General features: G+C 37.0%; 2 protein-coding genes across 4 annotated transcripts in view; one reads left to right on the forward strand and one right to left on the reverse strand.

The window, feature by feature from the left end:
• Positions 1–2,837, forward strand: part of LOC107681202 (RNA polymerase-associated protein CTR9 homolog) — a 19,704-nt gene extending 16,867 nt beyond the window's left edge. For both annotated transcript variants that reach the window (XM_016477420.1, XM_016477419.1), the window contains exons 21-23: positions 523–619; positions 708–814; positions 2,168–2,837. In XM_016477420.1, the coding sequence (XP_016332906.1) occupies positions 523–619; positions 708–814; positions 2,168–2,564 (601 nt within the window). In that variant the 3' untranslated portion in view covers positions 2,565–2,837. The remainder of the gene's footprint in view (positions 1–522; positions 620–707; positions 815–2,167) is intronic.
• A 6,269-nt stretch (positions 2,838–9,106) lies between these two features.
• Positions 9,107–17,850, reverse strand: part of LOC107681201 (eukaryotic translation initiation factor 4 gamma 2-like) — a 14,720-nt gene continuing 5,976 nt past the window's right edge. Inside the window, exons 4-19 of one of the 2 annotated variants that reach the window (XM_016477417.1) lie at positions 16,566–16,697; positions 16,407–16,473; positions 16,161–16,312; positions 15,958–16,068; positions 15,699–15,881; positions 14,646–14,784; positions 14,410–14,546; positions 14,221–14,325; positions 12,472–12,600; positions 12,281–12,385; positions 11,988–12,203; positions 11,636–11,894; positions 10,866–11,070; positions 10,562–10,770; positions 9,501–9,622; positions 9,107–9,428 (exon numbers count right to left, since the gene is read on the reverse strand). In XM_016477417.1, the coding sequence (XP_016332903.1) occupies positions 9,363–9,428; positions 9,501–9,622; positions 10,562–10,770; positions 10,866–11,070; positions 11,636–11,894; positions 11,988–12,203; positions 12,281–12,385; positions 12,472–12,600; positions 14,221–14,325; positions 14,410–14,546; positions 14,646–14,784; positions 15,699–15,881; positions 15,958–16,068; positions 16,161–16,244 (2,070 nt within the window). In that variant the 5' untranslated portion in view covers positions 16,245–16,312; positions 16,407–16,473; positions 16,566–16,697 and the 3' untranslated portion in view covers positions 9,107–9,362. Of the gene's footprint in view, positions 9,429–9,500; positions 9,623–10,561; positions 10,771–10,865; positions 11,071–11,635; positions 11,895–11,987; positions 12,204–12,280; positions 12,386–12,471; positions 12,601–14,220; positions 14,326–14,409; positions 14,547–14,645; positions 14,785–15,698; positions 15,882–15,957; positions 16,069–16,160; positions 16,313–16,406; positions 16,474–16,565; positions 16,698–17,850 lie in introns of those variants that run through there. The other variant, XM_016477418.1, reaches the window with a different exon arrangement.

Genomic DNA, 17,850 nt, shown 5'->3' on the forward strand with positions numbered 1-17,850 from the left:
ACACATTTATTTTTTAATCCATTTTCAAATGATTTCAAATTTCTTGCATATGAATTAAAATAAATAAAATTATATCGGCTTTAAATCGGCCATCGGCCACCCTGCTTTCCAAGATATTGGCATCGGCTGTCAAAAAAACAATATCGGTCGACCACTAGTTTTAGGTAACGTCTACAATAGTCTACTTATATATATATTACATATATGCCAATCATAAATTAAGATATAAATTATTATATAATGATATTACTTAATATGTAATAAATTGTTTATATTATAATAATATTTTTACAATGGAATATTGGCACAATTGTTCTATAAAAGGTGCAAAATGTGTTGTATTTTTGCTTATTTTTTCTTTTTTTTGCATCTAATTAAATAATTATGAATTATATACATTTAGTTATAAATATGTGAATTATAAATGGTATAATAGATTTTTTTTCTGACCACCTGATTGGAGTTAAAACTGGTTTATTTTGGGTCAGGTTGAGTTTCAGTGTGTTTCTCTTGTTTCCTCAGACCAGCTAAAAGAGAAGATGAAGGTTCTGATGATGAGGAAGGAGGCTCAAGGCCTAAAAAGCAGCGCAAGCCCAGAGAGCGCAAGAAGATCGAGAAGGTACCGATGCTCTGAGCACTTAATATGAAAGTTTGACCTGTATGTTGAGATTTAGTTCTAATTGCATTTCTCTCTTTTTAAACCCAAGCCGGAGCGCATGCCGCCGTCTCTTAAAGGGAAGATCAAGTCCAAGGCAATCATTTCATCCTCTGATTCCTCCTCCGATGAGGATGGCCTGAAAATAGCAGAAGACAGGTGAGAGACGTCACTTGAGTTTGCTTGAACTGCCAGCATGAGCTGAAAGTTCACAATATCTATTTTGTAAATGCGTGTTATTGAGCTTATTGTAAACAATTCATCCATGCACATTTCATAAGAAAAAAATAATCTCATAATCTTTAAACAAAATATAACTGGATCTTCCAGTGAAACGACAGACTTCTCTCTGGTGATGTAAGATTAAAAAAAAATAAATACATTTTTACACTTTTTTCTGTAAACATGTCTATGTACTCCCTAGCACTCTCTTGTGCCCCCTGGACCCCAGTTTAAAAAAATCTTGATACTGTAAAAAATAACTATTTTGAAAATAGTTAATTTCTGTTCATTTACATAGTTACTTTTTTCCCTATTCATTATAGTACTGTTTTAGTACTATTATACTATATACTTTTAAATTTGTTCTTTCATTCATGTATTCACTTATTTTAATGGAATATTTACAGTATGTATAATTTGTTTAATTATTATTTTTTTAAAATCTATTTACCTAATGTTTATTAATTTAAATTTATTTATTTTAAAAAATGTATTCACTTTAACACTTTTTCTGTAAACCAAAATCCCCTTATTTAGACCACTTAAAGGGTTAGTTCAGCCAAAAATGAAAATTCTGTCATTAATTACTCACCCTCATGTCGTTCTAAACCCATAAGACCTCCGTTCATCTTCGGAACACAAATTAAGATATTTTTGATTCATTCTGAGAATTCTCTGACCCTCCCATAGACAGTAATTACCACGATCAACGTCCAGAAACGTAGCAAGGAGATCGGTAAAATAATCCATGTGACATCAGGGGTTCAACCGTAATATTATGAAGCTACGAGAATACTTTTTGTATGCAAAGAAAACAAAAATAACGACTTTATTCAACAATTCGTCTCCTCCGCGTCACCCTGTAGCGCCATTTTGGAGAGTATCCACTGAACGTAAACAGCGTATGCTGTTCTGTGTCAGCTGCGCCATACGTTTTCTACATTGGTTACGCTTAACGTATACGCGTTGCGCAGCTAACACAGAACAGTATACGTTGTTTACGTCCAGCTGATACTCTCCAAAATTTTCATTTTTGTGTGAACTAACCCTTTAAAGCCTTTCCTTACAAGCTCATCTTATTCTGCCTTTTCATCTTTTTGAGTGAAGCACACACATCTCAAAATCTAATCAACAACTGATGTATAAAACCAAGTCCCCATCCTATGTTGTTTTCTTTTACCATAATCTGTTAGACTCGAATGCACGTCACAATTCGGAAAACATCATCTGTTGCTAATTCTGTTTCATTAAGAATTTATTTATTCCTTAAATGGTCTGTTTTATGTCTAGAAACCCCAGGGACAGCGGCTCTGGTTCAGACAACGACGTAGGCCACAGGAAACGCATCGCTTCGGACAGCGATTCCAACGAGGAGCGTAACCAATCAGGCAGTGAGGCCGGCAGCCCCCAGCGCTCTGGAAACTCAGAGGAGGATGAGTCTGGCAGCGAACGCCCGGTGAAGCGGAGGAGACCACAGCAGCAGTCCGACTCGGAGCAGTCAGACAACGAGAGCAAGAAGAGCCGCTCTGAAGGGTCTGACGACGAATCTCAGGCCGGATCTCCAGCCGCCGCTTCAGATCGAGGCTCAGAGAACGAGGGCTCGCCGCAGAGGTCCGATAACGACTCTGAGCCAGAGGGGTCCAACAATGAAGCCTCCAACAGAGGATCTGATGACGACAGTGACTGAGTTTGTTGAGGAAAAAGAAAAGCCTTTGTTCTTGTAATGTTCAAATCATAGTACGTAGTTATGTGTCTTCCTGGATAATGCTTCTCAGATTTTACACAGTGTTTTTTGTTTTATTTTTCAGAAATGAGAACATGTTTTCTGTTCAGTCTTTTGAGTAAGAAATGTTCAAATCTTCTTTAGCAGGCGCTTTTTGTTGAGCATTACAGCATATACTGTGCTCTGTAGTCTAAAGCGACGATCACAAGCTGTGATTCAGAGTTGGTGTACAATATGAAATACCTTGGAATAAAAAGTATTTTGAAACATTTTTCTAGTTTGTACTGAATCCTGGTTAATGATGGGTTTTTATATATACACACCCCCACTGGCCAGTTTATTAGCTACACCTTGCTTGTACCAAGTTGGACCCCCTTTTGCCTTCAGAATTTTGTGGCATAGATTCAGTAAGGTGCTGGAAATGTTCCTCTGAGATTTTGGTCCATATTGACATGACCGCATCACACAGTTGCTGCAGATTTGTCAGCATCACATCCATGATGTCAATCTCCTGTTCCACCAAATCCCAAAGATGCTCTACTGTGGAGGCCATTTGAGTTTAGTTAACTCATGAAACCAGTTTGAGATGATTTGAGCTCTGTGACATGGCGCGTTATCCTGCTGGAAATAACATCACAAGATAGGTACACTGTGGTCATAAAGGGACGGACAGGATCAGCAACAATACTCAGGTAGGTTGTGGTGCTTAAACGATGCCCAGTTGGTACAAAGTGCACCAAGAAAATATCCGCCACACCATTACAGCACCAGCAGCAGCCTGAACCATTGATACAAGGCAGGATGGATCCATGCTTTCATGTTGTTTATGCCACATTCTGACCTTACCGTCCAAATGTTGCAGCAGAAATCAGCATACTCTTCAGACCAGGCAAGCTTTTTCCAATCTTCTGTTGTCTAATTTTGGTGTGAATTGTAGCCTCAGTTTTCTGTTGTTAGCTGACAGGAGTGGCACTAGGTGTAGCCCATCTACTTCAAGGTTCAATGCCATGCATTTCTGCTTAAAGGTGAAGACCCAACTCTATGTATATTTTGCAAGACCCCCCTTTCCGTTAAACATACACTGCTCAAAAAAATGAGATGGGTAGTAACTGATTACATGTAATCTGGATTACATAATCCGATTCCAAAAATTAAATACTTGTTATTAGATGAAATTGTTTTAAAATACTTGTAATCAGACTACAGTTACTTTTTTATTAATTACATGATTACCTATTATTCATACACTGTAAAAAAAATAAAAAAATCAATGACATTTACGGTAAAATACTGGCTAAAATCGGTAAAATCTGGCAGCTGTGGTTGCCAGAACTTCACTGTTAAAAATATGGTAGCAACATTTTAGGTTTTACAGACTTAACTTAAATTCACAATAAAAAAACGTATTTAATTAACTGATGTGATATTAATAAACCAGCATATTGAAGTACTAATATCTGTTTTGAACCATTGTAATACTGATAACCACCAAAAGCAGGTGGTGATGAGAAAGTCACATGATGAACCAAAGCTCATCACAAACAGCTCTTCCACAAGCTGAGAAGGGAAATACTAATTAATATATATATATATATATATAGAAGGTGCACAGTGTCATGCACACAAACACTAAACCCCATCATGGTAACACACATGATACCGAAATAATTCAATAAACATTAATTTAACAACATTAGATGTAAAATAAAAGCCTAATGTACACAACCGATAAGAAAAAATTAAGAAGAAACAGTTATTTCAACAAAAAAACAAAATATGAAGTGTCATGCAGGGAATTCTGGGAGTGTCAATTTATGGTTTTTCACTGTAAATGATACAATGACTTTTTCTTTTTCACTTCCAAAAACCGTAATTTTAACAGTATTTTACTGTAAAATTACGTTAAATGTAATTACAGTTATTCACCGTATATAGTATGGAAACTTACTGATAACCAATTAACAGGTTGTTACTGTTAAAATCACAATAATTTTTTACAATAGCAATAAGATATTAGTCATTTATTGATTCTCCTTAATTCCTTATTCCATTCTTTTTCATCTTTTAAATGTTCATTTCTAAAATAGCCTACCGCTTGTATACATTGACAAAATCCATCTTCCAGTGGACATTCAAACAGAGGCCAGTCATTAGTCAGGTGGCTATACAGCTTTTGACCACTGGATTTACAAAAATCATTTCAACACTGCATTAACTACTCATGTTTATCTGAATTAGTAGGTTATGTGTATTTCTATGTCATTGGGAGGCTTTTGTCTTTCAAAAACTTTAAAATACACAAATTCATTTTATTTCTTATTTACAAGTAATGCAGGCATTCCCAAACAGTTTTGTCATCTATTCTAAACCTCTTTCACTATATATATATATATATATATATATGTGTGTACTTGAAGTATCCCTGAGATTTTAAAATATATATTTATTTTAATTATTAAGAATTATATTTGCATGTTCACGCTTCTCTGACATTGGTTAATGGTTACATGACTTGTAGGTAAACAATTAAAATATTTGAAAATATTGTTTTAGTGAGTGTTTTGATGTTATTTTAAAGTGATTTATTTTCATTTGACATTTTTATACTTTAATTGATTATTAGCTTTTCATTAAACTCAGAAACACACTGCATTTCCTTTATGAAGCCAAGTTTGTGAAACCTTGACTATTGCACTTCACGTTGTTAATTACAACGAATGAAATATATTTTCTTACTACATATGTACATAAAGGCCAGTGTTGCCAAGTCCGCGGTTTTCCCGCGGAATTGGGCTACTTTAACACTGTTGCCGCGGGTTGTTTTTCATGTCCGCTGGTTGAAGCGACTCCAATATGATATTTATCCCCTGGAATGCGAATTTTAGATGGGGAACCCCGCCAAAAAACGTGTATTTTCCCCCCTTGAGCGCGATTTGTAACTGGGGACCCCTCGAAATGCGATTGGGCTAGTTTTGAGTAGTGATTGGGCGGGTTTTCTTGTGAAAACCTGGCAACCCTGATAAAGGCCCGATATCCTGTAGTGGGACCTGAGCTCTTGTTGCAGCATTTTACATAAATCAAGGCTGAATATATTTGGTCAAAATCCCATGTTATAAAAGATGAAGCGCTATGCAGGCTATTTAAGACAATACTGGCTGATTAGATGCAAAATGTTTGCCATCTCTCTTCACCGTTCCCACATCTCAGACCTCAAATACATAAAATATGACCCTTTTCAGACATAAGCTTTTGAAGTAAAGAGTAAAGAAAATACTATACAAAACATATTGAAACAACCAGGGATGAGTTGCGTAAACTTTTAGCAACCATGTTAAGACTGTCTCAAGATCTAGTTTGATCAACTAGCAGTTGCCAAGGGGTAATCAGTCTTACTTTTCCAATACAAAGAAGATCGACCTACCTTTGCATAACGGAGTTAAAAAAGTTAGGGAAAAAATTAGATTTCTAACTTTTTAAGGCTAGTCTAAACTGTTTATGCAACGGCCCCTAGTTCTTTATTTACCCTTGTAAGATCACAAGTAGACCTACCCTAGGAATATTTTGTTCATTGAGATTTAAGAGTTCCCTTCATTTTTTGAGTAGTGTATGATATTGTTGTGCGTTCAGAGAAGCTGCATATCTCTGTTGTAACAAGTGGTTATTTGAGTTACTGCTGCCTTTCCATCAGCTTGAACCAGTCTGGTCCAGGGTTGCCAGGTTTTCACAACAAAACCCGTCCAATTGCTACTCAAATCTAGCCCAATCGCGTTTCAAGAGGAGGTTCCTCACTAAAAATCGCGTTCCTGGAGGGTAAAACATGTTTTTCAGCGGGGTTCCTCCTGTAAAGTTCGCATTCCAGGGGCTGAATATCACGTTATTGGGTGCGCTTCAACCCGCGGACATGAAAAACAACCCCCGGCAACAATGTTAAAGGGGTCCTATTATGCTTTTTCAACTTTAGTTAGTATGTAATGCTGCTGTTTGAGCATAAAAAAGATCTGCAAAGTCACAAAGCTCAAAGTCCAATTCAAAAGGAGATATTTTATTCAACAGAAATCACTTTTCAAAAACTACAACGAACGACTCGTTTGGACTACAACGCATATTTTCCGGGATTTGTGATATCACAAATATCGACGAATGGGACGACACCTGGTTGAGCTGCACTAGAGAAGGCAACGAGTGTTATCACTATGTCACAGACACGCTAGCTTTCCGAAGGCAGATGAACTTGAGTGGTTTCAATCATCTGGGTTTAAATCACGCTCAAATTGATTTGATTTTGACGCAATATTTACACTGAAGCTAGCTGGTGGCTATGGTAAGGGGCGTGACATTTCCCGACCAGGGAGTGCTGCCAATCACAGCACACACTGGCCCAGCTAACCAATCACAACACACACTGGCCCAGCTAACCAATCACAACACACACTGGCCCAGCTAACCAATCACAACACACACTAGAGCATAATAGGACCCCTTTAAAGTAGCCCAATCCACGGGAAAACCACGGACTTGGCAACACTGGTCTGGTCATTCTCCTCTGACCTCTGGCATCAACAAGGCATTTTTGCCCACAGAACTACCGCTAACTGGTTGCTTTTTATTTAAAACATAAATTATCAGCAGCCAAATGTCTTTAATGCCACTTGCTGAAAATACAAACATTAATTTCTTAAATATTTTGGAACTGTACTGTAGATGCAACTTGATCTGCAAATTAGATTTTTTTCTTCATTCTTTATTAGAAAATGTTTCCAACATGGCATCAATAATACAATAACAGCCTATCTATGGAAAGCATTTCACAATACGAATGAGATACATAACTACAGAAAAACAAGATAAAAATTAACTTTAAAAAGTACATTACAAAGCATCATTTATGGGGCATCTCATATACCGTTACAGTACATTCTCTTAAAACCAAAGCATTTTCTTACAATTCATTTCTAATTAAGGATTGCAAGCATGGTTTTCTTCATTCCTGAATATTAAGAGACGTTTATGAATCACTGCATAAGTATTCATTTCCGATGTCATCATTCAGTGCCAACCACAACTCAAAAAACACAAATAGTGACAGTGAATTCAACTGATATTCAGGAAAAAGCAGAGCTCAGGCCTGGAGCAAAAAAATAAGAAACTGAACATTGATGTGTAACCATTAGTGTTATCAGCTATAACCGAAATAAAGGCTGAAATTTTTCTCCATAAACTCCCAATCCAGAAAAATTTGTATTAAATCCAGCATTAATTTGTACATCATGGTTTAAATTTTAAACTGGAGGATGGCATTTATTAAATACAAGCCTGATGACAAATGTTCTTAGTTCCACATATTCATGCCCAAGCACACATGAAATAAGGCAAAATAAATGCTGGTGTGTCACTTTATTAAAAGCAACAGTGGTACACTGAACAGTCGGAGCTCTTACACCGTACAGAAACACTTTAAATAGCAAAACCACACGAGCAGGTCACCATTTGTTGTCCTACCTAATGATAAAGCTTTGATTTCCCCCCTCATGATTAAATAAATATGCACAATATCCATCATGGGAAAACATTGTTGGGTTGTAAAACAGTGATTTGTATATTGAACATCCATACCAAATTCTCATCTTGTTTCATCTTTATTTTACCAATTAAAATGCATTAAAAAAAATTACACACTTCTGTTTGGATCAGATTGTTGCATCTAAACACAGACCATGTTTGGTAATCCCTGAACATGCTGTAAAGAAAAATACAAAACAAAAAAACAATTCAAGTATCAGCTTGACAAGTAGTGGAGGTGACGTGTTGGGAAAAGAAAAACAAAAGATTTCATCTCTCCCACATGGCTTTGTTCATTATTATAAAAAAAAAGGTGAAGTAAAAAAAAAAGATTTTACAATCATAACTGAAAAAAGTAAACCATTTTTCCTGATTCACAGACTCAAGCACCTTACAGATCTGGAGAGTTTTTCCATTAGACTCCATCACACACACAGCACACTAAAGCCACTACTTCGAGGTATGAACAACGCATCCGCTAAACATTATGGTAACCAATGATAACTGAGGATTCTTTGTAACAAACAAAAGTGAAAATTGCAGCAACTCAATATGACACTGAGCAAAAGTGCATTTCTATAGTTTTGTGCTGAAATGAACAGCAGCAGAAAAGGCTTTTGCAAATACAAGTTCTTAAGTTAGGAGCGTTTCCAAGTGAAGAATCCTCCACATACATACATCCAGAAACTACGTGGATATTTAGACCCAAAAGTCACACGCAAGGTCAGCATCATTCGTGTAGATTGTGTAACCAATGTCTGTTTCTCACCTGGTTGCATGTGAACATGATTTGCAGCAGTTAAAGAGGTTGTATTATTAGAAATAAAAAAATTTCACCAACTTCACTAAAAAATAGTCTGTTTAATTCCAAAATTATGTTTATTTATGAATCCTTATTGTTTTGCACAAAAAAACCTGAGTAGAACTATAATTATACCCCTGGAAAAATATATATATATAAAAAAAAAAGATGCAGTTTCAAGCTGCTAATACCATTTATCTGTGGTGGTTCTGAACAGATGCTAGTCATTGCATGCTTTAAACAATGAGGCCAAAGAGAAGCGTGAATAATACGTTGGCTTGACACTGCAAAAAACAGCAGCACGGAGTGGAGTGCGGCGGTTAATACAGGTGAAAGGAGAGATGGTGAAACGAAACGGGAGAGATGACGGAGGGGAGTACGTCAAGGCTTTGGCTGGTTCTTTAGTCAGCTTCCTCCTCAGACTCTTCCTCTTCTGCCGTCTCCAGCCAGGTAAGCCACTGGTTCACCTAAACAGGGAAAAGAGAAAGACGGCTTTCAAAGAAATGGTGTGAAACTGTTTAATGCAATAGGATAATTACCTGGAACAATGCTTTTCCTTTCCCTGGAAACTCCTGTGTAATATCTTCTTTCCACGCTAGGAAGGCCTCTTCTTCTATTATCTCCATATCATAGAAGTAGACAAAGTAGCGCAGTAACATTCCTAAGGAGATAAGGGACCGTTAAAAACGAGAAAACGAGCATTTCCTCGGACTACTTCAATTCCAAGTCTTGGTAAACAAACTCCAAGGTTCCCACATCTTAAGTCAATGAATTTAAATGACTTCAAGCATTCTGTATTATTTAAAATATATACATTTAATAATATTAATTATTATTATAAATATAATTTTTTATTTATTAATAAACCATGGTATTAAATCATCCAGGTCTGGGGGGATTATTAATGCACAAATAATTAAATAAAATTACTAAATTATTAATTTATATTATAATAATTCTCAAAGTCTTGGGGTGGATAACAATGATCATAATTATATTACGATTAAATAAAGGTGGGGTAAGCGATTTTTCAAAAACGCTTCAGAAAACCGATTCGGGCCGACTTGCAAAACAAACTTGTAGCAAATCAGCAGTAAGGGGCGTGTCTACTCATGATGTGGCAGAGAGAGCGTTCAGTGCTCACATTAGCGAGCTGAGCGACAGAAAGATAGAGATGGCAGATAAAAAAAACAAAAGAGGAAAATGTCTGCGGCACAAAAGAAGGCTTAAGGCAAGAAGTAGGACCCGTGTAGATATCGGATCAGCTTTCCAGCGCTGGAGAGAACTCAAGGAGCGGAAGGCCTGCGATCGAACATTTGTTTCACAGAACTAATCGTTGCCTGGGTTGTGTATGTATGTGTGGGGCGGAGCTATCAAAATAGGGACGAGACCCTTTTGAGGTAGGGGCGTGTTTGTTTTGGTGATTTCAAATGTCAACATTGGCTACCAGAAATCGCTTATCCCACCTTTAAATAAAAGGGGGGGGCTAATTATTTTCTCAAAAAAAAAAACAAAAAGGAACTAAAAGGGAAACAAACAAACCTTCCTTCAAGTCTGGGGGAATTATCATAATTTACAGTCAGAAGATTTTTAGCCGTACCTTTGGGAAAAGCATGGGCGTTGCAGTGGATTTGTAGCGCATAGAGTGCACTGACTTGCAGGTCCATGTGATCATGCAGGAATTTTTGCATCACCGGTTTGAAGGCAAGTAGCAGCTGCTTTTCCTGGTCGAGCTGCTCTTTCGTAGGTGCAGATAATTGGTCGTCTCCTTCAGTGAAGAACATCTCGTGGAAAATGAACTGCAAAAAGCTAGACGAATTTTGGGAGGGTTAACCAAGTGTCCATATAACAAACTTTCAATCCATTTACAAGAAACGTTTCAGCCATCAGGTCCATCATCATACCTGGTCATCAGAATGTTAACGAAACCCTTATCAGTGTGCAATTTTAGAGAAATGTTGTCCTTGATCCACTTGTAGATGGTTTGCGGGGCAGGATCTGCCTTAATTTGTTTCAGCAGCTCCTTTTCCAGCTTCATCAGAGGGAATAAGAAGCTCAGGCCTTTCCCCTCCAGAATCTCCAACATACGATCTTTGTTTTGATCTATTTCTGTTGGTAGAGACAGGAATATATGAAGACCAGACCAGAATACCAAAAACGGAAAGTTCACATTAATGTTCTATTTAAAAAAAAAAATTTAACTGGATTTGTTAGCGTTTAACAAATCTGGCAACTGAATTGTCAATTTCACAATTTTGGCAACTGAAAATTAGTCCAAAACAATTATGAGAGGGCCAAAAATCAGTGTTTGTAATGGTAACATTTAATAAGTGCTTCAACCAAATGGCACATTTCGACTGCGTCAACATCTATTTCGTGCACAGCACTTGGATAAACATCAACTGTGTGGATGCTAGGTCTGGGTTGACCAACTCCACACTAATCGATTTTTATTTTGATGGAGGGAGATCTTTTAGTCTATGCTGTTTTCAGTTGACGCATGGACAAAACTTCACTGAACATTATTTGTAGTTCATTTGATGTAAACTGTAGATGTGTCAACCATTCTAAAAGCATAAATACATACTAACGTTTAGTTGATTAACTTTAAACTTCTCAAACATTAAAGAGGCATGCAAGTATGACCATACAGGGAGGAAACAGAAGCACAAACCTGGCAGCATCTTCTGCATGTTGACCTTGCTCTGCTGGAACAGGTCGGTTAACCACTCTCGATCTTTCATTTTGGACATTTGCTGCAAGCAGAGGAGGAAAAGAGGAAAGTGGGTGCCGTTCTCCAGTGGGTGGGCCAACTCTGCCATGCTCACAAGCTCAGCAATGATCGCCCGGGCAGCAAATTGAGCCAGGTAAGACTTCACCAAGGGAACATCCAACTCGATCTTGGGACACTGGTCCAGAACACTGAGGAAAGCCTGTAAAAAGATGTCATTTGAGGAAATGATGAGTCCCCATTTCAGTCTAGATGCTGCGAGGATGAACTTCACTGGTGCAAAGTGTATACAAACCTTCATAAAATTCTCCCCCGTGACCAGTCCCTCCATCCGGAGTGTGTTGATCAGGGTGCTGACATGCTCTCGGTCCTCATCTGGGCTCTCCAGTGAGCAGATGATCATCTTACTCAACATCTCAGGCAGGAAGTGTTTGGGAGCTTTCATCTCTCGCACCCCATTCACTGCATCGTTCATGTTTTTGCTGCTCAAGAAAGAGGTCACAACATTCTCCTGCAAACAAATTGAAGGAACCGCTCACTCAAAAGTTTCATTGAACCATTTTCAATAAGATATTAATTGGAACATACAGTCATCTTAAGCAGTTCCTCCTTAGCAGGAGGTGGCTTCTTAGTCGTCTTCTGTGGCTTCTCCTGAATTGGAGGTGGGTTGGTTTTCAGGCCAAGTTGCGGTGGCTACAAACAATAGAAAGGGTTAAATGCACCTTAAATATAAGAAATATGGCATTTTGTTCCTATGCATGAACTACAGTACACATTACCTGTCCCAGCGGAGGTGTGGATGTGCGTGGAGGTTGAGCACTAGGAGGAATCATGGTAGGTATCTGCGGCTGCAACTTTGGCATTTGGTTTTTGTTCAGAATGAATGACTGAGCAGGTCTCAAGCTGATCTAAAATATGAAAATAATTTTAGTCATCATTAATCCTACACGATGAAAAACACTTCAAAAACACTTAACTCTTCAAATTAAAATCAGACTATAAAGAACGCACACTGTGTGAACACTTAAGGCAAAAAATTAATTTTTAAAAAAATAGTTTTTTTTTTTTTTTTACTTTGATAACCTGAAATATGAAAAAAACATTTGTCATCCCTTGTCCAAAAATACCAAAAACATTTTCTTTTAAATTAAGCCCAGATAACAGAACACACACTGTGTACAGTAAAAAATAAAATAAAAAGAATTTAAAAAATATTGGATGTATAATAATAATAATAATAATAATAATAATTCATTTATATGGATCAGGGATGTCAATTTTCGATAATTTCCATGATCGATCGTCGTTTAATTAACAATCAATTAATCATTAACCTTAATGCTGCAAAATGCGTCTATTGCAGCAGCACGACATGACGGGATGGCACACTGTGTACAGTAAAAAATAAAATAAAAAGAATTTAAAAAATATTGGATGTATAATAATAATAATAATAATTCATTTATATGGATCAGGGATGTCAATTTTCGATCATTTCCATGATCGATCGTCGTTTAATTAACAATCAATTAATCGTTAACCTTAATGCTGCAAAATGCGTCTATTGCAGCAGCACGACATGACGGGATGTGCAAAAGCCACTCAAAAAAAAAAAAAAAACCTCTCACCCGATTTAAAGGGGTTTTAGTCTGAATAAAATGCTAGTATCAGGATTATAAAGTTAATAGATGTGATTATGATCATTTGATAAAATGAAGAGAGCACGCCATACTTTTTATTTTGTGTTTGACTGTTTAAACAAAAAAAAAAATTTGTTGTTTGTCTCAATAAATTGGGTTAATTTAAAAATACAGTGGTTAAATTTAAACCGTTTTTTTTCTATTGCTCTTTTTTTTTTTTTTTTAAGGTTATAAAAAATGTCAATAATTATCGATACCGAACGATATGAAACATTAAATCGTTGATACAATTTTCAGCTATATCGCCCAGCCCTAGGAACAAATTAACAAGTTGTAGGAATGAATAGCCTATATCTGTCCTGCAAAGCGCAGAGCCCGATATGAAACAATTATCTGGGGAAATGACTTAGTTACTACATTTCTATTGCTTTCCATGTTGAAGAACTTTGTGTTGTTTCTATTTTAATGTACTTTTAAAGTTTAAATCACATTAAAAGCTTAATTTGTACATTATGAATGATGATGCATTTAAACGCCGTCACTCACAGCCGCTCACACGTGTTTTGCACATGAGCCGCACGCAGCCCAAAATTAAATAGCTTAATCGACCATTGATAGATTTAATCGATTGCATCTCTTATCGACAATTAATTGATCATCGATTAATCGTTGACATCCCTAATATGGATAATCCCTAGGGACCTTGACACTGTTGGCTTAAAATTGGATTTTTATTTTGTTGTAATTTAACTGTTTTAAGTCTTCAACAGTATTTTCAATTTTTTCAGTACAAATTTGTACCGATACTGGTCTAAACTGCTGAAATGTTGACACCAGTTATGACAATAACAATAAATGTTCATCATCAGAAATTTAAATCATTCATACCTCATCAGCATTCAGCTGTCCTTTCTTAAAACGTGGCGGCATATCCTTGGACTGAGCTTGCTGTTGAGATGAATGAGTCTGGCTCTGGAAAAGCAGATTCTGCCCCTTTGATCAGAACAAAAACACTTGTAATTTGCACTAATATTTTGAAGTCCTGAAGCATTAGTTATTTGGTAGTTGGACATTCACCTGGTTGGATTTCATGAAAGGCTGGGGTGCAGGGGCCATGTGGCCACCGTGACCGTTGAAAAGAGGGTTTGTGCGACGGCCCATGGTGGGGGAATACCTGTCCTGAATGACCCCAGGGCCAGTACCAATCCCACTGCCTATAACCAGACAAGAGTTATTAAGCTGGCAGTGAACTATAGAGCAAATCCAGTCATGCACCACCTGTCCCAGAAATGTCAACGCACTTCAGGACATACCTGGCATCTGCCCAAACATATCCGCTAATCCCCCAAGAGTTTCTCGATCAGGTTTCATTCTCGTCGGCAAGAAAGAACTTTCTTGAAAGAAGTCAGTCCTTATTCCTTGAGTCATCTGTGGAATAAAAACACCCAAATCCTGCAAGGAACAAAGGAAAAAAAACAAAAGACATCAGATTTCCATATCTGCAAGCGTCTACAAGCCTTTTCAGGCAACAGACAATTTGCTTCACACCTATAAACCTCAAAACTGCTAAAAAGTGAATTTGTCAGCTGATAATTTCTAGAAATCAGCAGTTTAATTTGGGAAAATTCTGATATTAGAATAAAACTACATATTTAGGAATCAATGTTGCTTTGAAACAGCAATGTCTATGGTAACATTCTAAACTGTAAAATGACTATAAAAAGCGATTTAAACAATTTCACCCCCCCCCCCCCAAAAAAAAGACCCCAAAAGGAAACCATAATGCACAGGGCTCCACAATGTATTGAAATAAAACTGATCTCACAAAATTGCTTATGCTGCATATAATTAAAACACGAAGGTATCATGGGCTGCATACGTGTAAACGAACACAGCACAAAATTACAGTTTGGTTTACTTTAAAATAATCAAAAATTGGCCGATAAATATCTGCGACCGATACGTCGGTGCATCCCTAATATAAATTATATATTTTTTTAATTTTATAGTAATACTAAATTGGCCAACAAGTCGGAATGTAGTTTATGAAAACTCAAGTGGAAAGATTTCTGAAACGGTCACTGAAAAAGGCTGGTTCTTATAAACAGTAAAATCCAAATATGAACACACAAATTTTTCTCATAAAACAACTAACTGATATATTCAGATATCACATAACTCACCCCCTCCCAAAATAAAAAGTCCTCAGATTTGCATGACTTGTGCAAATGGCCCATTTCAATGTCAAAATATCTTATTTTACATAGAGGCAACGAGTTACAATGTTAATGCACTCAAATACTTTTAATGTTTACACGGCAAATCCATAACTCTAAAAGGTCAAACGATAATTGGCTGGGTCTCACCTTTACTGCATCCTGACGGATCTGGTTGATAGTCTTAGGTCCATTATCAATAAAAGCTTTCCGAGGCACCCAGTTGTTCTCTCGCAACTCCACGGTATCCTGAAGCAGGAAACGAATCCTAGCAGGCAAGTCCTTGTTGTTCATTAAGGATCGCATACGGCCGAAGTACTGATCCATTAAAGACTGTGAGACAATGGGGTGTTAGGAAATACCAACGTCTTAATGCACCCAAAGTCCTGCTAGTCTTAAAGCAGCTTACCTTGGCTTTCTCATGATCTAGTCTTGGCCCCACAGTTCTCATTATCTGACAGAGGCACTCCAAATCCTCCCCCATATCCTTAAGTTGGACTCTTTTCTTCTTTTCCAGAAGCTTCAATTAGGAGAGTTCAAATGCAACATCGTTGGGTTGGAGATCAAGTAGCCGACATGAATATTTCAATGGAGGATTTATGAATAACTCACTGTTTTGATGCATTTATGAAGGATGGACTCGTGAATGAGATCGAGTTTGCCAAGTTCTCCAATGAATTTGATGTTGCCCAGCATTTTGATCTTGGCAATGGCACGCTGCTCTTCCTCCTCAGAGGTGAGAGGGCTGTCATTTTTATCATAGACTGGTAGAAAAAAAACAAACACAAGAACCAAGTAAATAACTGGCAATTCTGTATAGTTGCTGTAATAATGTTAACACGTCCATGGTCTACTTACTGTCAACATTTCTGGCACGGTTTTCAAATTCATCTTGAAGTTTGGATATCAGAAGTCTCCTGAATGTCTGTAGGAGCATGACGAAAAAGTGGAATAAATATCCCAACACAGTACTCTGTGCTGTGAAGCTTCTTGCAAATGAATAGAGGAATTTCTTACAGTGCTCTGCTTTTGTGATGATTGGATCTCTGTTGATGGGCCATCAAAGTTTGGAGCATCCTCTGCCAGACGCAGACATAGCTGAGCATATAGCGAGCTATACTTCGGCTCTTCAAGGGCTTTGTCTACAATCTGGTTGAAGTGAACAAGTAGTTGAGTCAAGATTATTAAAACAAAAGCATTTCTCTCACAGGCAAGTAAAAAAAAAAAAAAAAAAAAAAGCCTTGGTGTGTAAATGCAGAATAGCCCTGCCACTGTCCCTAAGTGTCAATAGCTGCGTTTCCATCCAAAGATTTGAATTTAACTTGTGCGCAAAACTGGAATGTCACAAAACATTTTTGAACAAAGCACCGTTTCCATCCAACGAGTCAAAGAGAACAAAACCGTCACTTCCTGATAAACTTGCTCTAAATATCACTAAGAAAACTAGGAGAAGCTACTGAAAGTAATAATTTTCCTATATGATAAATTACTTGCGCCACAGAGCGAGCAGATGAAACAATGCAGTCATTGCTTTCAGAGGTGGATGCCAGCTGTTTGGGAACGCAGTCGTGCAAGACAATTATACAGAAATAGTTTGACGACCGGCTTTGCTCAGGCATTTCAGAATGACCATAAATAGATGCTGTGAACGAGATCGGTCCGCTGCTAGTCAAGTTATCCTGTGTCATAGCGAAAAGTCACATGACTTTTGATGCGCATGGAGGAATAAATTTTGTAAATGTGTTTCCATTGTAGTTTATGCGCATTTTTTCTTATTGGATAAAAAGTTTCCTACTCAAATGTGCGCATAAGTTTATGCGCATCTTGGTGTTTCCATCCAGCGTTTTTTTCCTGCAATATTCAAAAATGCGCATAAAAATAGGTGGATGAAAACATAGCTACAGTTAAGTAATTACACACAGACAATATTGGAAAAAAAACTCACATTGCGATATTTTGTTTTTCTGGTGTGTATGTGTATGTGTATGTGTATATGTATGTATGTATGTATGTGTATGTGTATGTGTATATGTATGTATGTATGTATGTATGTATGTATGTATAAAATCACCAGATGACTTGATTAGCTCTATTTGAAAAATAAATAATCAATGATTGGGGTGATTTTGTAGACAAGTAAATCAGCATAGAAAATAAACAAGTTACAAGCATAGATAAATATAATAGAACAAAGATACAAATAAAATAAACAGTGCTTTATATTTTTTTTTAGGCAAGTCTAACAGTATTCAGGTACAGAAATTGAATAATCAAATGTAAAATAACACTGCATGGTCTTCAC

This window comes from Sinocyclocheilus anshuiensis, unplaced genomic scaffold (genome assembly GCF_001515605.1).
Source record: "Sinocyclocheilus anshuiensis isolate Anshui unplaced genomic scaffold, SAMN03320099.WGS_v1.1 scaffold2202, whole genome shotgun sequence".
NCBI classification, from domain to species: Eukaryota; Metazoa; Chordata; class Actinopteri; order Cypriniformes; family Cyprinidae; genus Sinocyclocheilus; species Sinocyclocheilus anshuiensis.